At 39.0% G+C, this 23,249-nt stretch overlaps 1 protein-coding gene across 1 annotated transcript in view; it reads right to left on the reverse strand.

The window, feature by feature from the left end:
• The window catches only part of LOC122814088 (sulfotransferase 1C4-like), a 345,308-nt gene that overhangs the window by 314,848 nt on the left and 7,211 nt on the right, over positions 1-23,249 (reverse strand). Inside the window, exon 2 of the mRNA XM_044086697.1 lies at positions 4,897-5,025. Within this exon, the coding sequence (XP_043942632.1) occupies positions 4,897-5,025 (129 nt within the window). The remainder of the gene's footprint in view (positions 1-4,896; positions 5,026-23,249) is intronic.

Below are 23,249 nucleotides of genomic sequence, written 5' to 3' on the forward strand. Positions count from 1 at the left end.
AGATATCATGACATAGTTCCTGATGTCGTATCCTAAATGTCCACATGTAGATATCATGATATTGTGCCTTATGTTCTTTGCTAAATGTCCACATGTAGATATTATGATATAGTGCCTATTGTCTTCTCCTAAATGTCCACATGTAGACACCATGATATAGTACCTAATGTCCTCTACAAAATGTCTGCATGTAGATATCATGATTTGGTGCCTAATGTCCTCTCCTAAATGTCCACATATAGATATCATGATATAGTGCCTAATGTCCTCTCCTAAATGCCCACATGTATATATCATGATATAGTGCCATATGTCATTTTCTAAATGTCCACATGTAGATATCATGATATAGTGCCTAATGTCCTCTCCTAAATGTCCACATGTAGATATCATGATATAGTGCCTAATGTCCTCTCCTAAATGTCCACATATAGATATCATGACATAGTTCCTGATGTCATATCCTAAATGTCCACATGTAGATATCATGATATTGTGCCTAATGTTCTTTGCTAAATGTCCACATGTAGATATTATGATATAGTGCCTATTGTCTTCTCCTAAATGTCCACATGTAGACACCATGATATAGTAACTAATGTCCTCTACAAAATGTCTGCATGTAGATATCATGATTTGGTGCCTAATGTCCTCTCCTAAATGTCCACATATAGATATCATGATATAGTGCCTGATGTCCTCTCCTAAATGTCCACATGTATATATCATGATATAGTGCCATATGTCATTTTCTAAATGTCCACATGTAGATATCATGATATAGTGCCTAATGTCCTCTCCTAAATGTCCACATGTAGATATCATGATATAGTGCCTAATGTCCTCTCCTAAATGTCCACATATAGATATCATGACATAGTTCCTGATGTCATATCCTAAATGTCCACATGTAGATATCATGATATTGTGCCTAATGTTCTTTGCTAAATGTCCACATGTAGATATTATGATATAGTGCCTATTGTCCTCTCATAAATGTCCACATGTAGACACCATGATATAGTACCTAATGTCCTCTACAAAATGTCCGCATGTAGATATCATGATTTGTTGCCTAATGTCCTCTCCTAAATGTCCACATATGGATATCATGATATAGTGCCTAATGTCCTCTCCTAAATGTCCACATGGTTTATCATGATATAGTTCCTAATGTCATCCACTAAATATCTACATGTAGATATCATGATATAGTGCCTAATGTCCTCTCCTAAATGTCCACATGTAGATATGATTTGGTGCCTAAAGTCCTCTCCTAATTGTGCACATGTGAATATAATGATATAGTGACTTATGTCCTCTCCTAAACGTCCACATGTAGATATCATGATATGGTGCCTAATGCCCTCTCCTAAATGTCCACATGTAGATATCATGATTTGGTGCCTAATGTCTTCTCATAAATATCCACATGTAGATATCATTATATAGTGCCTAATGTCCTCTCCTAAATGTCCATATGTAGGTATCATGATTTGGTGCCTAGTGTTTTCTCCTAAATGTCCACATGTAGGTATCATGATATAGTGCCTAAGGTCCTCTCCTAAATGTCCACATGTAGATATCATGATATAGTGTCTAATGTCCTCTCCTAAATGTCCAAATGTAGATATCATGATACAGTTCCTAATGTCCTCTCCTAAATATCTGCATGTAGATATCATGATACAGTGCCTAATGTCCTCTCCTATATGTCCACATGTAAATATCATGATATAGTGCCTAATGTCCTCTCCGAAATGTCCACATGTGGATATCATGATTGGGTGCCTAATGTCCTCTCCTAAATTTCCACATGCAGATATAATGATTTGATGCCTAATGTCCTCTCCTACATGTCCACATACATATATCATGATCTGGTGCCTAATGTCCTCTCCTAAATGTCCACATGTAGATATTATGATATAGTACCTAATGTACTCTCCTAAATGTCTAGATATATATATATATATATATATATATATATATCATGATTTGGTGCTTAATGTCCTCTCCTAAATATCCACATGTAGATATCATGATATAGGGCCTAATGTCCTCTCCTAAATGTCCACATGTAGATATTATGATATAGTACCTAATGTCCTCTCCTAAATGTCCACATGTAGATATCATGATATAGTGCCTAATGTCCTCTCCTAAATGTCCATGTGTAGATATCATGATATTGTGCCTAATGTCCTCTCCTAAATGTCCACATGTAGATATCATTATTTGGTGCCTAATGTCTTCTCCTAAATTTCCACATGTAGATATCATGATATAGTACCTAATGTCCTCTCCTGAATGTCCACATGTAGATATCATGATTTGGTGCCTAATGTCCTCTCCTAAATTTCGACATGTAGTACTGCGGTGATGGTGCTGCGGTAGCGTTGTCGCCTCATAGCAACACGTTGTCCCATTCAGTTCTCAGCTAGAGTGTCTTCTGTGTGGAGGCATACATGAATGGGGTGTGCCTTCATTGAAGGTTGTCCGTCAGTGCTGGTAATCCGGTACGTAAAAATCCACTACCAATCATGAGCAGACCAGAGTTCTGCTGTGGCAACCCCTAACTGGGAAAAGCTGAAAGAAACAAACAAACAGATATCATGATATAGTGCCTAATGTCCTCTCCTAAATGTCCACATGTATATATCATGATTTGGTGCCTAATGTCCTTTCCTTAATGTCCACATGTAGATATCATGATATAGTGCCTAATGTCCTCTCCTAAATGTCCACATGTAGATATCATGATATAGCGCCTAATGTCCTCTCCTAAATGTCCACATGTTGATATCATGATTTTGTGCCTAATGTCCTCTCCTAAATGTCCACATGTAGATATCATTATATAGTGCCTAATGTCCTCTCCTAAATGTTCACATGTAGATATCATGATTTAGTGCGTAATGTCCTCTCCTAAATGTCCACATGTAGATATCATGATTTGGTGCCTAATGTCCTCTCCTAAATCTCCACATGTAGATATCAAGATATAGTGCCTTATGTCCTCTCCTAAATGTCCACATGTAGCTATCATGATATAGTGGCTAATGTCCTCTCCTAAATGTCCACATGTAGATATCATGATTTGGTGCCTAATGTCCTCTCCTAAATGTCTACATGTAGATATCATGATATAGTACCTAATGTCCTCTCCTAAATGTCCACATGTAGATATCATGATTTGGTGCCTAATGTCCTCTCCTAAATGTCCACATGTAGATATCATGGTATAGTACCTAATGTCCTCTCCTAAATGCCCACATGTAGATATCATGATATAGTGCCTAATGCCCTCTCCTAAATGTCCACATGTAGATATCATGATATAGTGCCTAATGTCCTCTCCTAAATGTCCACATGTAGATATCATGATATAGTGTCTAATGTCCTCTCCTAAATGTCCACATGTAGATATCATGATATAGTGCCTAATGTCCTCTCTTAAATGTCCACATGTAGATATCATGATTTGTTGCCTAATGTCCTCTCCTAAATGTCCACATGTAGATATCATGATTTGGTGCCTAATGTCCTCTCCTAAATGTCCACATGTAGATATCATGATATAGTGCCCAATGTCCTCTCCTAAATGTCCACATATAGATATCATGATTTGGTGCCTAATGTCCTCTCCTAAATGTACACATGCATATATCATGATATAGTGCCTAATGTCCTCTCCTAAATGTCCACATGTAGATATCATGATTTGGTGCCTCATGTCCTCTCCTAAATGTCCACATGTAGATGTCATGGCATAGTGCCTAATTTCCTCTCCTAAATGTCCCCATGTATATATCATGATTTGGTGCCTAATGTCCTCTCCTAAATGTCCACATGTAGATATCATGATTTGGTGCCTAATGTCCTCTCCTCAATGTCCACATGTAGATATCATGATATAGTGCCTAATGTCCTCTCCTAAATGTCCCCATGTATATATCATGATTTGGTGCCTAATGTCCTCTCCTAAATGTCCACATGTAGATATCATGATTTGGTGCCTAATGTCCTCTCCTCAATGTCCACATGTAGATATCATGATATAGTGCCTTATGTCCTTCCCTACCATGTTTGTCTCAATAAACTAGTTGTAGAATAAATTCATAACATGCTCCCTTTCATAGTGTACATCCGTTCTGCTAGGTCCTCCTAAATCTGTCCTCTTCTAAATGTATTTCACTGTTTCACACTCACACATTTCTCTGAAGAAGAAGATGAGGAGAAGGAGAAAAGCTATTGAATTCATTAATGTGTGCCACAGAAATATTCAGCAATGACAGCTGTCAGTTGGATTTATGCCAAATATTGCCTTCTGTGACTTGTATTGTGACCCTCTATTCATACCCACTGTTGCTTTCAGTAAAGCAAAGCTGGTATGTAGTATGTCTGTCTACTAAAACCCTGAGTGATGGACTAAGCATTGCACGGGCAGTTTACTCCCTGTTCAGGGGTATATATATCTATTTACCCAGCCCAACCCCCATCCTGATCCTGCACTGTTCATGCAGACAGCACCTGTGAGGTACTAGCTGCTGACTCAGTTGTGCAGTGATGCGAAGCAAACCACAAAGTCACGGTGGCTCATCTTCTGTGGTACCAATGCAGGAAATGCATAATGATCAATCAACTTTCACATACTCTAAAGTCTGACCTGCCACATTTCTGTCATGGTAAATCCTGCTGATGACAGTGTAGTGCCCAGACTGGCAAAAACTCCATCCCAGAGATGGAAATCATAAATATAAAGCTGCCTGCAGCACAATGCAGCAGAGATGCCACTCAAAATGGTGGAGTCTTTGCAGAGTAAAGGGGTAAAATCCCAGCATGAAACAGGAAAATGGCAGCTTTTGACTCAAATACCTGATGCTAAACTGTTACCTGAAATTATATTCCTGGGCAACACAAACTCTAAGAAAGGCATCCTGTCATGAGTGGGGCTTCTGTGGCACTTGTTCAGGTTGTCAGCATTCAACACATTGTCCACAATCTCTTGAATCCACGTGGTACCTAAAAAGTGAAAAAAAACACAAATCCAGTTAGCCACATGATTTAATGCAAAAATAATATATATTTTTTTCTGCAATAGACTTATGTCTTGACAACAATAAAATGTTATGACACATGTAGTTCTTTATTTTTATTACTTTCCATTAATCCCTTATTTCTATACTTCATGAATCCCATATGTCTGTATACTTGTGTCAGGCTTTGCTCTAATGGCTCCATGTTGGTACCAAATGGCCATTCCTTTATCTCTGTGCTAGTATTATGATTTGCTCCAAGCCCTTCATGCTAGAGTCAGATTCTATCTCAGTTACTTAAATGTTTGTATGGGTTTTGACCAAAACTCTACATGCCATGAGTGGGCTGTTGTCTCTAAAGTGTTCATGGCTAGTTAAATGTTATGTCCAAGGCCTGCATGCTCTGCTATGCTTGGATTTTGCTTTCAGGATCTTCTCTGAGAGAGAAACGAAGTGTAACAGTAAGTCATTACATTTAAGTCAACCTACCTAATATACTCTTCTTTCTCACCCAGCATTAACATTAGCTTTGCTTTTATCCTACACTTCCCAAAAATGCTGATAGGATGCACAAGTCGTCTTTATACAGGCAAGAATTATACAGCACATGTAAAGTTGCTTCTGGCATTGTGTCCTTATCGGTGTCTAATCAGAACAGTAAGGGTGTCCCCATTCCATCTTTGCCGTTTCATAACATTTGTAGGTGTCACTAGAAAAGATGCAACCATTTAGTCCCTTAGAAACTAATTCACTTAATTATTTAGCCACATTGTTTCCATATAGACGTTCCATTCTGGAGCAAATACAGAAGGCAACAATGTTTCCAATAGACTAGAACAAAAGACAGCAATGTTATCAATACACTGGAACAATCAGTGATTACAACAGGTAAAACTGGGGGTTGCACACTGAAATATGCTTATTGTATTGTAGATACTTCATCAAAGGCAATTGTGTTGGGGCAGTTTTGCAGAGACTTTCATGGCTTGGAGTAGAACCTTACAATGAGAATTTCAGATCTAGATTACTCATTTTTTTATTTTCCTTATGTTTTGATTCTTCCACTCACGACTATCAAGATTCTCCCACTCACACACCCATACACAAATACACATACACATATAGTGAATCAGCCCATTTGTTTACCCAGGAGGCAACAGACCCACAGCACATTCTTTCCTCCTAGAGGTAAGAACTGAACAATGATGACTGGTGCCACCATCTATCAAGGACAGGGTGATTTAATTTTAAGCCCTAACCCCATGGCACTTACCCAGTAATCTGCTCTAGACTTCAGCACAAGGGGGCATCAGCAAGGATATCTTACTCACCTCTTCAAGTAATGTAACACCTCAGAACAGCCCTGTACCTTTTGAAGGTAGTGTTCTCACGTGGTGTCCAGTCTCTAGTGGGGATTGTACCATGAGACTGTGTGCCACAGATATGCACTCCCACCAACCCAACAGACAAGAGCTGACAGGACAATATGGCCCACTCCTTCCCCTACCTCAACTCTAACATGTGACTGAGGCACTAATCAAACTCAGATCAATGGGTTGTAGTTCATTATGTCAGTGGAGCTGATGGTCTTGATTACTCAATGTTCTGGTGACATGGCATCTTTTTATTGGTCAACCAGATGATGATGCTATTGTAAGTTTAGAAAAGATAGGGGAAGCAGGGTTTTCTCTTAAAGAAACATACATATACTACATAGTACTACAGATCAGAATAGCTGGTACTACAGTGAAGCAAAACATAAAGAAAGAGAATGAAATTAGATCCTTCTGTGTAGACTCTATGGATCTGAGAATGCATCTTGTGGTATTTTCTTCAGCTATTAACAACACTTATTTCAGGTTTGCAGAATCTGCAATAATATCTTCTGTTCCTGGAGACTTTCCGGCACATTACCATTTTTATCACATCTGCTCCTATCTTAACTGTTAATTGTCAAGCTTCATCTACCTCAAACTTTGGAATACTTAAGCCTTCCATAAATATTTCCATGTGTGCTTTTTCATGAGTTCCACATCTCTCTGCTTTATACAGATTTTCATAATTTTCCACAATATCTCTAACTGCTCTACATAATCATTGGTTATTTTTCTTGTTATTGGCTCCCTACGTCTGGAGACAACCCTTTCTTCTTTCTGTTCCTAAGTCATCATGCTTAACGTTTTTATTCTCCAGAGTTATTATAAAAAAAAAACAGTTGCTTAGCAGCAGTGTTTCTAAACTCATGCATATTATCCCTTATTTTCTCTTTAGCACTCTGCAGTTGTGCCTCTTCTTGTTCTGTGACATTCCCCTTATTCTACAATACTTTAACCTTAGTCACCCCTCTAAATCATTCTTAACTATATCTCTTTTTCTTTTATTTCTACCCTATGTTTTAAATTCCATTTTCATTTTATCCTACTTGCTAGCTATAACTTCAGAAGGCATTTCCCTCCTCCCTAATAATGCTTGAATAATTTCCATGACCCATTCCTTGAATTCTTCTCTTTTAACAGGTAGGTGGGAAGGCACCAGTGTCTCATTTTTAGATTATTACCCTGCATTTTTATCTTAGTTTTTTTGGTACATGATTTGAAATAATTATTTGATGTGTGTCAAACCTTTCAATGAAATGCAAATGTTCCTGTGAAATATAATTTCTATCTAGTCTAACCCAGTTATTGTACCTCGGAAAATAATACATAAATTCTCTCCAAGTTCCTCCTCATGAATTCATGTCTTCAATACTAAATATTTTCATACATTTCTTAAGAAATCTACCCTCTTTTGTTATATCTTCTCTTTTTGGTCCGCAAGATATATCCTCACAGTTGCAAATCATGTACCAGTTCCCAATTATAAGTAATATTCCCTGCTGAAAGCTGATTATTTCTCCCAAAATTTTCTTCAGTAGTTTTTGGTGGAGTATAAAATGCATACCAGCATAATTGTCCTTCCTTGCCAGTAGCCCCTTACTACCACTAAGCTACCTTTGTTACGTTTTTTCCCCTCTTCTATCGCCAATAATGTAATTATTCCCCTTTTCATCTTCTGACCATGATAGTCTGCTGGCTACCCTTCCTGAAATCCTTTCTTTATCAAATTTCTTTGCTCATTTCTTTCAAAAGGTCTCTCCTGTTACATTGCCATTTGCACTCAGCATTTCTTAGTATAATTCAATATTCTTATCTTTTTGTCTCTACCTTTTAAGCCATTTACATTCCACAATAATATAGATATCATATCCATTCTGATAAGATGTTACTGATCCCACCTATTATATATGACAGCTTTTGAACGTGTATTTTCAACTTTCATGTTACATGCACACACTAATGCGTGGCAGGCTGATCTTTTAAACATGTGTTTCTTGTCACACCCACAGCCATTATCAAACCTAAAATTAAGGTTATACATGCTAAAGTACATGCTTGAACATAAACTTTAACTTTAGCCTTAACAAAAAGTGCACTGACTATCTTAAATAAAAGTAATTAAAGTATACACTATTCTATTAAACCCATTAAAGTTTTAAGACTGTTGGGGAATCTGCTGTCTCATATTCACCTCCAGTAATTTCAAACTTTATTTTTTACTGAACTGCTTGCCCTTGTACCTATAAACTTTGCATTTCCTTCAAGAAAAATGCTCAGATCTACAATACACATCACAAAATGAGAAAAAGTCAGTGATTACCTTCTCAGTTTTTAATAAAATTCCAGATATCCAAAGCAGACACAGTTCAGCTCAGTTAAAAGGCTTCACAATTAAAAAAAAACAGCACAAATGAACACTTCTCCAAAACTCCAAGTTCAAGCACAGCACAAAATAAACATACTAATTGTATAAACACAGATAAATAACTCCTCTAGTACCTCAGCTTTTCAGCCTTTACATGTTATACCTATTCTGTCATACCTCCTGCACTTAAATACTGTGGTTTAAGGCAATTATTCAAGTAAATATATTAAACACAAAAATGTATTAAAGAAAGCATTTCCAATGGCACTCCCTATTTAACATCCCAGATCTCTCAGGATTAATTGCTTACATGTACAGACAGCTTGTCTCTATGGAAACATAGTCAAAGGTGAGAAAAAAAAAAGCTAACAGCTATGCAGATGCATGAGGGAATCTTTGTCAATTTCTTCCAGGACAGAACAGAATGTACAACTGCCTTCAACTGCAGATTTCTTGACTCCCACTAAACATTTGCTTAAAAAAATAAAACAAGCTAATATTTAATATGCAAAAAAAAAAAAAAACTTAGCACTGCTCATGGCTTTCATCATTTTGTCTTATTTTTCAAGCCTACTTGTTTACAGAAAACACTTGTTTTAAGATTAAGCCATTCCCATGGCTTTCATCATTTGGCTTATTTTTCAAGCCTACTTGTTTACAGAAAACACTTGTTTTAAGATTAAGCCATTCCTATGGCTTTCATCATTTGGCTTATTTTTCAAACCTTGTTTAGAGAAAACACGTGTTTTAAGATTAAGCCAAGGGCATCAATCCAGGCCTTTGGAAAAGTAAGAGAAAATATCTCAACACGACATATAATATAATCACTGCAGTTTTAATCCCTACTCCAGTAGCCCAAGATTACAGCATATTAAATTAAACTTGCTTTCGTCCAACCTTTCTTCTTTTTTTACATTATAAAGACTATATTCATTACAAATAAAAATACTTTTTTACTTTAATATCTTTATCACACGGAACAGTCACTGAAAAGACCCCCACACCCCACATTTAAAACACCCTTGACTACATACTACACAAAGCTGTTTTACTATATAACATGTAGTTTTGTAGCATGAAATTTTTATACAAATACTATTAAGAACAAAAATTGGTTTACTTAAAGCTACATTTTCCCTTTTAGTGTCCTTATAAACATTAATGACATAAAGTGAGGTATATGTCCACTCTTAAATCAACAGAAGTCCACTCTCTCTCAGCCAGTTTTTCTTGCAAAGCCATATTTCATAAAAGTGATTCAGGCTTTATAATTTTATATAATAAAATTATATATAATTTAATAATTTATAATGATATATAATTTTGCCTTTATTCACTAATTTCTGTGTTACTGGTTTTCTTTCTGTTCATCTCAGTCTCCCAGCACCAGACTCTGGTTCAAGTTCAACGTACTCCTAATTCTTGTGGTCATATCCTGTGCTTTTTTCTGTCTCTCAAACATTTTACTTTGGAACATTGGAAAAGAGTTCATCGGCAAAATTTCTTTATGACCTGTATTCTCAGACGAATGAGAAGCAGAGTCCCCTTCTTTTTGATGGCTAACATTTTGTTGGATAAACTTTTGTATTTCCTCCTTATCCTGTTCTGCATAAAAAGTCTTTTTTTCAAATACCTTCATTGACTTATCACTTGTGACATAGGCAAATGTGCATTTGTATAAAAGTCATCAATCTATATTAACATAATAAACATTATACTTCACATATATTGCTATATAGGTTCATAGGTTCATAGGTAGGTACTAGGCTATCGGCCCAAGGGCCTATGTAAGCCTAGCCAACAAGGTTCCCTGGCTTATGCCACCCAAGAAAGTTATTTTCCTGTGCCACTGTAGAGCAGAGACACAGAAGTGATCCCCGGGGTATATTTCCTATTTCCTGTCCACTCATCAAGATTTGTCTTGAAGAGTGCTAATGAGGAACTTTGCTTGACATAGATGGGTAGCTTGTTCCAGAGTATAGGAAGTCTCTGGGACAGGAATCTATCCCTCCAGCATGTCCTGTTTATTGTGGTGACAAGGTTCAGGTCCCTAGAGCGTGTAGCTCAGAGGGATTGGGATTTCTTTAGGTGTAGCATGTCTAACAACTCTGGATTTAACATAGCTTTATATGTTAGGCAGAGACCTCCTCAGAGTTGGCGATATGCTACGGAGTAAAGCTGGAGTTTTTTGAGATGGTCAGTGTGGGGCATCTGTTTGAGGCCAGTAATCCTCTTTGTGAGGTACTTCTGTGGCCTTTCCAGCTGCTGCAGATGTCTTGTGAGGTACATTCCAAAAGGGGCATTGTACTCTATAATGGGACTAATGAGTGCTGAGTAGAGGGTAACAATGCCCTCTTTTTTTCCTGGATGAGAATCATTTTGTGATGAGGTGTGCCACATAGAAGGATTTCCTGACTACTGTGGAGATATGATTATCAAAGGAGAGACTACTGTCCACCTGGGCCCCAAGGTCTCTTATCACACATTTGGCATTAAGTAGACTGCCATTTATGTGGTAGTTCATGGGAACAGAGTTTTTACCAAAGGGGATGACAATGCACTTTTTGGCACTGAGCTTGAGGCCATGCCTCTGACACCAGGCATCTGTCTCAGTGAGGCTCTTCTGTAGGATGTCCACATCATTTGGGGACTCAGCTATGGCTCCTACTTTGCAGTCATCTGTGAACTTCATTAGCCAGAGGCCTTCTGTGTTAGCCTGTACCTCAGAGAAGTAGATACCAAACAGGAGAGGCCCCAGGACTGAGCCCTGTGATACTCCACTTGTCACTGGTTTGAAGTCAGATTTGGAGTCTGCAATTTTTACAGTGTGGGTTCTGTCAGTGAGCCAGTAGGCAATCCATCTTGTGATGTAGTGATTTATGCCTAGGTTAGTGAGTTTAGCTATAATTCCAGAATGGGGGATGGTGTCAAAAGCCTTGGTGAGGTCAAGATAGGCTGTATGAACCACCTTACCCTCGTCTACGGCTTTGGTGACTGCCTCAAAGAAGTCAATCAGGTTCAGAAGGCATGATCTGCCTTTCACAAAACCTGATCTGGGTGGGGTCCAGAGTTTGGAGGTTACCAATGTCTTTGATTATGAGTTCCATTATGATACGTTCCATGGCCTTGCAGACCAAGCTCATCAGGCTAATAGGGTGATAGTTCCCAGGATCAGTTGTGGCTCCCCCTTTGTGGAGTTGGATAACTGTTGCTGTGCACCATTCAGTGGGCACAAAGCCTGATGCGAGACTGTGATTGAACATGATGCTTAGATGGGGAGCCAGTTTGTTCTGAAGTTCATGTAAAACACAGCCTAGGATGTTGTCCGGTCCCATGGATGCTGTGTTTTTGGTTTTAGAGAGTGCAGCTTTTACTTGCATAGATGTGATTACAGGGACTCTGCATTTTTCCTGTATAGATATGGGCCCTTTGGGGGGGGGGGGTAAAGTTAGCACTGAACCTGTCTGCCAGGATGTTGGCAATATCAGTTGGTTCTGTAATTTTTGTGCCATTGTGTTGTAACTCAGAGTAGATATGGGTGTTGTCATTGAGATTCTTGACATACAGAATATAGAATGCTTTGTGGTTGCCCTTACAATCAGTGGTGACTTTGTTTTCGTAGCTAGCTTTGGAGGATCTTATAAGGCTGACCAGGGAGCTCCTCCACTCATGGGATTTTACTCTCTTTTGCAACAGTTTCTTCCTTCTGTTGTAGAGTTTGTTTATGGCAAGGGACCACCAGACTGACTTCCTTTTTTTGGAGGATAGCGTCTTGGTTCTGTTTTGGATAGCACGATCCATGCACTTGTGTAAGTGCTTATAGAGTGCATTTGTGTAGGATTCAGCAGTTGTAACTGTATTGTCCATCTGCATGGGTGTCATGAAGTTCACCACTTCTGTTTTAAGAAGCATGAAGTTGGCTTTGGAGAAATTTTTTACCATGGTTTCCTTAATGGTGGGTGGGGGTGGGATGCAGATATCTAGGGTGATTAGCTTATGGTCATATCTAACCAGCGAGAAACTGACTTCAGGTGTGGAACACCAGTCACTCATGTTGGTAATGACTAGGTCTAGGATATTGTTGCCCCTGGTGAGGGTGTGGATAAGTTGATCCAGGGCATTGGAATTTATGAATTCAGGAAACCTAAGCAACATTACATACATTATTCAATTCCTGCCTTTTTTAAACAACAAACATCTTTATTAAACCATCACTTACTGGATAGAAAATCATACATTTATACAAATGAAAACAAACCACACTGAGACACTCCTAGTTGCAAACACTTTACATCACTTATAATCTACCCAATCTTTCTTACTCAAACATTACATAGCTCATTTAAGTTCTCCCACCTTTCAAACTTCATTTCTCACTTGTATGTATTGTTCTTTCAGTATTGATCTTCCAAGAAAAACTATTCTGAAGACAGCTGGATAAAGCAGTTTGAATCTCATAGCTTTCTGTTGACATTCCCTGATTGCTGGGATAAATTTGCTTCCCTTCTGCCTGGTGTACAGTGAATAATCATTTTCCACAAATACTCTGTGCTCTCTGATTTTGATGCTTGTTCCCTTCTGCCAGTTTTGTTAAGATTGAACTCTTTCTACTGGTATGATTTCATCTTTTTATTACCGGTCTTGGCTGCTTTCTCATTTTAATATTTAAAGTATACACTCAATGTGTCCTTTCAATTAACAAATTCTGCTGTGGAACACCAGTCCAGTTGCTTATTTGTGTTTTCATAAAGTTAATACAGTCTGTTCCTTTCAGTTTCACTGGTAGAGTGGAAAATCTCAAGTTTTCTCTGCATGCTTTGTGTTGCAACTCTAACATTTTTTAAAAAAAAAGCTCTTCTTGAGAAGTCTCACTCAGTCAGCCTTTTTTTCATTTCAGTCTGATTTTTGCAGTTTTATGACTTCATCTGAATAGCATTTTCTATTTTTTCCAACCTTATGTTATATGAATTATTATATAATCCTTCAGTACTACATTTATTTTAATCACATCCAAGTACATTTAATTTATTTTTCCTCTAAATTACTGGAGAGCATCTCTTGTACCAAAGCTGAAGCTTGAACTGCTTTTTTCTGAACAGCTGCTGGATTTTCCCAGTCAGTGTTTTCTCTTTGCCTTTTCTAGATTATTTTTTCAGGTTCTCTACATTTCTTCTTTGCTGGCATCCAGGCAATATACTTACTAGCCAGTCACTGAATGTTACTCAAGCTGGCAGAATTACTAGCTCTTATTTTTCAGTTTGTTTTTTTGCACTGGAAGAGATGAATTTAAGCTGCTGATCTGTGTGCAGCCATCTTGGAAGTATCACCAGTCCTCAGATTTGACCCCAAGACCTTCACAGATTTATTTTGGATTTGCACTTTGGTCTTTGTCTCAGTGTCTGCCTCCTCTGCTAACATCCCCCTGTGACAGCAATATGCTTTGTTTTCAAGGTCTGTATATTAGCAGTGGGTTACTTAGTGTCTCTGGGTCTATAACTCATACCACACTTTTCGGCCATGTAACCTGAACTGAAACACCAAAGGCGGAGGTGTGTCCATATTCATTAAGGATATCCACACCTCCAGGCTAGTTGCTCAGCATAATGCATCCGAGATTATCCAAGTGCAACTAACTCTGGGCAAAATTGCAATCCAAATTGTAGCTTGCTACAGATCACCCACCATGCCCCAGGATTCCCACTCCTCTTTTCTTGATGTACTGGAAAATATTAGGGTTCAACCAAACACCCTAATAATGGGTGACTTCAACTACCCCACCATTAACTGGGAAAACTACTCATGTACCAACTCCTTAGCTCAACGCTTTCTGGAATTCATAAACTCCAATGCCCTGGATCAACTTATTCACACCCCCACCAGGGGCAACAATATCCTAGACCTAGTCATTACCAACATGAGTGACCGGTGTTCTACACCTGAAGTCAACTCCTCATTGGTCTGATTCAACCATAAGCTAATCACCCTTGATATCCACATCCCGCCCCCACATCCCATTAAGTAAACCATGGTAAAAAACTTCTCCAAAGCCAACTTCATGCTTCTTAAGATAGAAGTAGTGAACTTCATGACACCCATGCAGATGGACAATACAGTTACAACTGCTAAATCCTACACAAATGCACTCTATAAGCACTTACATGAGTGCATGGATCATGCTATCCCAAACAGAACCAAGACGCTATCCTCCAAAAAAAGGAAACCAATATGGTGGTCCCCTGCCATAAACAAACTGTACAACAGAAGGAAGAAACTGTTGCAAAAGAGAGTAAAATCCCATGAGTGGAGGAGCTCCCTGGTCAGCCTCAGTAAGAAGCTGAGATCCCTTATAAAATCCTCCAAAGCTAGCTATGAAAACAAAATCACCACTAATTCTAAGGACAACCACAAAGCATTCTAAGCTATGTCAAGAATCTCAATGGCGACACCCAGATCTGCTCTGAGTTACAGCACAATGGCACGAAAATTAAAGAACCAACTGATATTGCCAACATCCTGGCAGATAGGTTCAATGCTAACTTTACCCCCCGACCCCCTAAAGGGGGCCCATATCTATACAGGAAGAATGCAGATTCCCTGTAATCACAACTACGCAGGTAAAAGCTGCACTCTCTAAAGCCATAAACACAGCATCCATGGGACTGGACAACATCCCAGGCTGTGTTTTACACAAACTTCAGAATGAACTGGCTCCCCACTTAAGCACCATGTTCAATAATAGCCTCGCATCAGGCTTTGTGCCCACTGAATGGTGCACAGCAACAGTTATCCCACTCCGCAAAGGGGCAGCCACCACTGATCCTGGGAACTATCGAACTATTAGCCTGATGAGCCTGGTCTGCAAGGCCATGGAACGTATCATCATGGAACTCATTAACAAAGGCATTGGTAATCTCCAAACTCTGGATCTCACTCAGTTCGGGATTTTGAAAGGCAGATCATGCCTTCTGAACCTGATCGACTTCTGTGAGGCAGTCACCAAAGCCGTAGATGAGGGAAAGGTGGTTCACACAGCCTATCTTGACCTTGCCAAGGCTTTCAACACCATTCCCCATTCTGGAATTATAGCTAAACTCACTAAACTAGGTATAAATCCTTACATCACAAGATGGGTTGCCAACTGGCTCACTGACAGAACCCACACTGTAAAAGTTGCAGACTCCAAATCTGACCTCAAAGCAGTGACAAGTGTAGTACCAAGCATTCCTGGGACCTCTCCTGTTTGGTATCTACTTCTCTGAAGTACAGGCTAACACAGAAGGCCTCTGGCTAACAAAGTTCGCAGATGACTGCAAACTAGGAGCCATAGTCAAGTCCCCAAATGATGTGGACATCCTACAGAAGGGCCTTGCTGAGCCAGATGCCTGGTGTCAGAGCCATGGCCTCAACTCAATGCCAAAAAGTGCAGCGTCATCCCCTTTGGTAAAAACTCTGTACCCATGAACTACCACATAGGCAGCAATCTACTTAACACTGAATGTGTGCTAAGAGACCTTGGGACCCAGGTTGGACAGTAGTCTCTCCTTTGATAGTCACATCGCCACAGTAGTCAGGAAGTCCTTCTACATGGCACACCTCATTATAAAAGGGTTCTCATCCAGGAAAAAAAAGGTCATTGTTCCTCTCTACTCGACACTCATTAGACCCATTATAGAGTACAATGCCCCTTTTGGAATGTACCTCACAAGACATCTGCAGCAGCTGGAAAGGCCACAGACGTACCTCACAGAGAGGATTACTGGCCTCAAACAAATGTCCTACACTGACCATCTCAAAATTCTCTAACTTTACTCCGTAGCATATCGTCTACTCCGTGGTGATCTCTGCCTTACATATAAAGCTATGTCAAACCCAGAACTAGTGGACATGCTACACCTAAAGAAATCCCAATCCCTCCGAGCTACATGCTCTAGGGACCTAAACCTTGTCACCACAATAAACAGGACATGCTGGAGGGATAGATTCCTGTCCCAGAGACTTCCCATACTCTGCAACAGGCTACCCAACTATGTTAAGCAAAGTTCTTCATTAGCACTCTTCAAGAAAAATCTGGATGAGTGGATGGGAAATAGGAAATACACCCCAGGGATCACTTCTGTGTCTGTGCTCAACAGTGGCACAGGAAAATAACTTTCTTGGGTGGTGAAAGCCAGGGGACCGTGTTGGCTAGGGTTACATAGGCCCTTAGGCTGATAGCCTAGTACCTACCTATGAACCTATGAACCTATGGTTAATCATCAAAAGAACTAACCATCAAATGACACATCACTGAATGCAAAGCATTGAAACTCCATCCATCGAACGTGCACTTCATCGAACCTGTGAGATGGGGAAAGTAACTACTTGGCCAACACTTTTCTGTCTCACAAACAGCAGTATTTTAAACCGACCCATGTGGGGGGATTACCCCCCCACACCCCCATCACTATATATACCAACTCTGAAATCATTCTACAGTGGGGAAAAGTGAGACAGGGAAGTGTTGGCCAATGAATTACTTTCCCCATCTCACAGGTTCGATGAAGTGCACGTTTGATGGATGGAGGGTTGATGCTTTGCATTCGATGATGTGCTTTTCAGTGGTTAAGCTTTCAATAATTAACCATAGACCTAGTGTTGCCATGATGGTAATGGCTTGTTTATATATTATTATCAGACTTTGATTCTCCAGAATAATAAGAGGTGTTAGCCAACAGCATTTTTGTTAGTGCTGTTCTTTATTTTCACTTTTCACATGGGTATTAGGCTTTATGATGATGGCTTCCCTGCCAGTTCTAGACTTTGCTCTCATGGTCCCCATGCTAGTGTCAGAATTTGCTTCCATGGTTTTCTTGCTATAACCAGGTTTTGTCTCCATGGTATACATAATACAAGTGTACTTAATTTCCCCACTCCTCACCAAGGGTTTTAGGTTAGTAATCTGTTGTTTCATGAGGTCTGCATAAATGCATTAGGCTGTTGTTTCATGGGGTCTGCATACCTCCATTAGGCTGTTATTTCGTGAGGTCTGCATACCTGCATTAGGCTGTTGTTTCATGAGGTCTGCATACCTGCATTAGACTGTTGTTTCATGAGTTCTGCATACCTGCATTAGGCTGTTGTTTCATGAGGTCTGCATACCTGCATTAGACTGTTGTTTCATGAGGTCTGCATACCTGCATTAGGCTGTTGTTTCATGAAGTCTGCATACTTGCATTAGGCTGTTGTTTCATGAGGTCTGCATACCTGCATTAGAGTGTTGTTTCTTGAGGTCTGCATACCTGCATTAGGCTGTTGTTTCTTGAGGTCTGCATACCTGCATTAGGCTGTTGTTTCATGAAGTCTGTATACCTGCATTAGGCTGTTGTTACATGAGGTCTGCATACCTGCATTAGGCTGTTGTTTCATGAGGTCTGCATACTTGCATTAGGCTGTTGTTTCATGAAGTCTGCATACTTGCATTAGGCTGTTGTTTCTTGAGGTCTGCATACCTGCATTAGGCTGTTTCTTGCAGTCTGCATACCTGCATTAGGCTGTTGTTTCATGAGGTCTGCATACTTGCATTAGGCTGTTGTTACACGAGGTCTGCATACCTGCATTAGGCTGTTGTTTCATGAGGTCTGCATACTTGCATTAGGCTGTTGTTTCATGAGGTCTGCATACCTGCATTAGGCTGTTGTTTCATGAGGTCTACATACCTGCATTAGGCTGTTGTTTCATGAGGTCTGCATACCTGCATTAGGCTGTTGTTTCATGAGTTCTGCATACCTGCAGTAGGCTGTTGTTTCATGAGTTCTGCATACCTGCATTAGGCTGTTGTTTCATGAGGTCTGCATACCTGCATTAGGCTGTTGTTTCATGAGGTCTACATACCTGCATTAGGCTGTTGTTTCATGAGGTCTGCATACCTGCATTAGGCTGTTATTTCATGAGGTCTGTATACCTGCATTAGACTGTTGTTTCATGAGTTCTGCATACCTGCATTAGGCTGTTGTTTTTTGAGGTCTGCATACCTGCATTAGGCTGTTGTTACATGAGGTCTGCCTACCTGCATTAGGCTGTTGTTTCATGAGGTCTGCATACCTGCATTAGACTGTTGTTTCTTGAGGTCTGCATACCTGCATTAGGCTGTTGTTTCATGAGGTCTGCATACCTGCATTAGGCTGTTGTTTCTTGAGGTCTGCATACCTGCATTAGGCTGTTGTTTCATGAGGTCTGCATATCTGCATTAGGCTGCTGTTTCATGAGGTCATGATTCCTGCATTAGGCTGTTGTTTCATGAGGTCTGCATACCTGCATTAGGCTGTTGTTTCTTGAGGTCTGCATACCTGCATTAGGCTGTTGTTTCTTGAGGTCTGCATACCTGCATTAGGCTGTTGTTTCATGAGGTCTGCATACCTGCATTAGGCTGTTGTTTCATGAGGTCTGCATACCTGCATTAGGCTGTTTCATGAGGTCTGCATACCTGCATTAGACGTTACCACCAGGACTTATCATTGTTCTCAAGCTTTGCCTCAAGGAATCTGTCCTGATATTAGGCTTTGTCTCATGACCATACAGTAGTGGTACAGTGTGCCCTCAAGTTGTTTGTGTTAATAGCTGGTTTTATCATGAGATCTCTTTGCTTTTATTTGGTTTTGCTGTCAAGGTCTCCATCCTGGTATCAAGTTTTGCCAACATTTATGTTTTGGTGCTGGACTTCTACAGAAATGTCTTTTTATTAGGATTATTCATTTATTTATGCTTTTTGACTGGGCTAGTCCCTGGGCCAGTGGGTACTTTTCAGGGGAGACCCAAGGTGGTTTTCATACTGACTAAAAGGGATTTGGCAAAGACATTGTGGAACCTCCTCCCACTCGTTTCTGCCTGAGCCACTAGATGATGGAAGAAGGCTGAAACTGGATGCAGAGAGGTCCAGTGGAGAGGAAAATAACGGATACAAAGCTGAGAGCATTGCAGGTCTGTGAAGCCTGATATAAATATGGCATACGCAACTGTAACCCTTTGTGATTGTGAAGGCCTTCAGGTGCAAGTCTTAATGGATTTAATCCAGGAGGAAGAGCTGGAGGATGGATACTACGAGGCTGATTAAAATACAACGGTGAAAAGAGGAGTAGAGGAACATTTGTAAAATGCTGGTAATGAGCTTAGAGAGAAAGAACAAATGCTGGGACTGAGGGTATGAATCTAGGTGTATGTTCAGCTGCTGGAGAAGATAGCTTTAAGGACTGGACATTCATCCCTGGTTTGGCATGTATGTCTCTAATGGACACAGGTAACCTGTAAATGATTCATCTCCCAGGCCCCTGCTTGCACTTATCAAGGGTATCAGAACTTGGCAGAGATTTGGGATGTGTGGCTAGGCCTAAAAAGGCCCTTGTGGTTGTTAGCCTAGAAAACACCAATGAACCTATGAACCTATGAACCTATGAACCTATGAACCTATGAACCTATGAACCTATGAACATGCTACAAAGTAAAGTGAGAAGAACTGATACAAACAATGAAAGGAGAACTACAAAGGCTTTTGCTGAAATTATGAGCCATGCAGACAGAAGAAGCACAGAGGAATCGGGAAGCACAAGCCTACAAAGAAACACAACGAGTGGCTGAATACACAAAGAAAACAAGTGGTAAAAGTCAGGACAAAAAACAATGAAGCTATTAACAGGTATGTTATTATGGCTAATATTATTTTGCCACTGAGTTCTGATTTAAAAAAAACCTTAAAACCATAATTCACTTAGGTAATGAAGAGTTTTCTGAAGTGACATTTGAAACTTATTTGTTAACAGAATGTTTTACAAATGAATCAGAGAAAAAAAGCATGCTGCCACTGTGGAAAGAATTTCTTGTTCAGAATGTAAGCATGCAATTAACAAGAAAAATAAATGCACAGTTCAGAACATCAGATGCAGAAGAATATGAATTAACAACTTTTTATTCAATCTCTTTGTAGTGAAGTACATGATGTTATCAAAGCAGATGATGAAGAAAGTGCTTAGACAGGAGAATGTGAAATAACACTGAATACGAGTGACGGGAAAATACACCATGTACATAATAAAATAATGTTAAATTGAAAAAGGGTACTGCTAGATACTGGGGGCAACCTGTTTGTTATAATAATAATAAAATAATAATAATAATAATAATACGCATGTGTTAACCAGGTAAGCAATAATAATAGTAATAATAATAATAATAAAATAATAATAATAATAATAATAATAATAATAATAATAATAATAATAATAATAATAATAATAAAATAATAATAATAATAATAATAATAATAATAATAATAATAATAATAATAATAATAATAATAATAATAATAATAATAATAATAATTATTATTATTATTATTATTATGGGGAAATAATACATTTAGTATACAATTGTAACAAAAGAAGTTGTAGACAATGTGGGTGGAAAGGACATACTACCAGGAATTGTAAACCAGTACGTAAAAAATTCATTGATAGTGGGCATTTCTGGTTAGCCGGCCCTTTGTTAGAACAACAAAGGGAAAATGAAGACAAAAGCAGTGAAAAAGATGGACATTAGATGAAAATGTTACTTAAGATATATATTTCTGAAGAAGAAGGTATCATGGTGAGATACATTAAGAAGAGAATATAAAAACTACTGGAAAAAATGGGGTAACTGAAGAGGGGCTGCTCTGCAGACAGAAAGGTCTCAGACACAGTATAAGAAAGTGCTGAAATATCAGGACCTTGTTAGTGACTGAATGGTGAAAAAACGTAAGCAGGGGTGCGATATGTTTGTTGGACACACTGTGAAGTAGAAAAAGAGAAAAAGATAAAGATAAGGCGATATGGCAAAGGAAGATGGTCTGTGGGAACTGAATGCTCAGGGACAGGGATTCTGATAAGAAGTGTTGACATAAAAATATTAGATATGGCAGCAGTAGTACCTTGGAGGGCAGTAATATGTGATATGAGTAGAAGGAAAGACGTGTCAGGCTAACAGTGATACATGCACGTATAAACTTGTCTGAAAGGAAAATTATGTTTGAAGAAATAAATAAGTATGGAATGGTAACTATGGCAATAATTATTGTTGGGAGATATTAATTGTAAGGTAAGGAAATAAAGAGGAAATAAACACAAGATATTAAGGCGATGAAAGAGTTAATAAAATGTGGAGAGTTGAAAATAGCAAAAAAAGGAATGGATGTACAGCAGAGTAATGTTTAAACTGAAATAGATGATGCAGTATATTCAAACGGTATTAAAGGGAGCGATGGCGTGCAAAGGACTGAATGTTTGAGTAACGTTTAAATTGAAATAGATGATGCAGTATATTCAAACGGTATTGAAGGAAGCGATGGCATGCAAAGGACTGAATGTTTGAGTAATGTTTAAACTGAAATAGATGATGCAGTATATTCAAACGGTATTGAAGGGAGCGATGGCGTGCAAAGGACCGAATGTTTGAGTAATGTTTAAACTGAAATAGATGATGCAGTATATTCAAACGGTATTGAAGGGAGCGATGGCGTGCAAAGGACCGAATGTTTGAGTAATGTTTAAACTGAAATAGATGGTGCAGTATATTCAAACGGTATTGAAGGAAGCGATGGCGTGCAAAGGACTGAATGTTTGAGTAATGTTTAAACTGAAATAGATGATGCAGTATATTCAAATGGTATTGAAGGGAGCAATGGCGTGCAAAGGACTGAATGTTTGAGTAATGTTTAAACTGAAATAGATGATGCAGTATATTCAAATGGTATTGAAGGGAGCGATGGCGTGCAAAGGACCGAATGTTTGAGTAATGTTTAAACTGAAATAGATGATGCAGTATATTCAAACGGTATTGAAGGAAGTGATGGCATGCAAAGCACCGAATGTTTGAGTAATGTTTAAACTGAAATAGATGATGCAGTATATTCAAACGGTATTGAAGGGAGTGATGGCATGCAAAGGACCGAATGTTTGAGTAATGTTTAAACTGAAATAGATGATGCAGTATATTCAAACGGTATTGAAGGGAGTGATGGCGTGCAAAGGACCAAATGTTTGAGTAATGTTTAAACTGAAATAGATGATGCAGTATATTCAAACGGTATTGAAGGAAGCGATGGCGGGCAAAGGACTGAATGTTTGAGTAATGTTTAAACTGAAATAGATGATGCAGTATTTTCAAATGGTATTGAAGGGAGCGATGGCGTGCAAAGGACCGAATGTTTGAGTAATGTTTAAACTGAAATAGAAGATGCAGTATATTCAAACGGTATTGAAGGGAGCGATGGCGTGCAAAGGACCGAATGTTTGAGTAATGTTTAAACTGAAATAGATGATGCAGTATATTCAAACAGTATTGAAGGGAGCGATGGCGTGCAAAGGGCCGAATGTTTGAGTAATGTTTAAACTGAAATAGATGATGCAGTATATTCAAACGGTATTGAAGGGAGCAATGGTGTGCAAAGGGCCGAATGTCTGA

The sequence above is a fragment of the Protopterus annectens genome, chromosome 10.part0 (genome assembly GCF_019279795.1).
Source record: "Protopterus annectens isolate FY-2018-M chromosome 10.part0, PAN1.0, whole genome shotgun sequence".
Classification (NCBI taxonomy): domain Eukaryota; kingdom Metazoa; phylum Chordata; order Ceratodontiformes; family Protopteridae; genus Protopterus; species Protopterus annectens.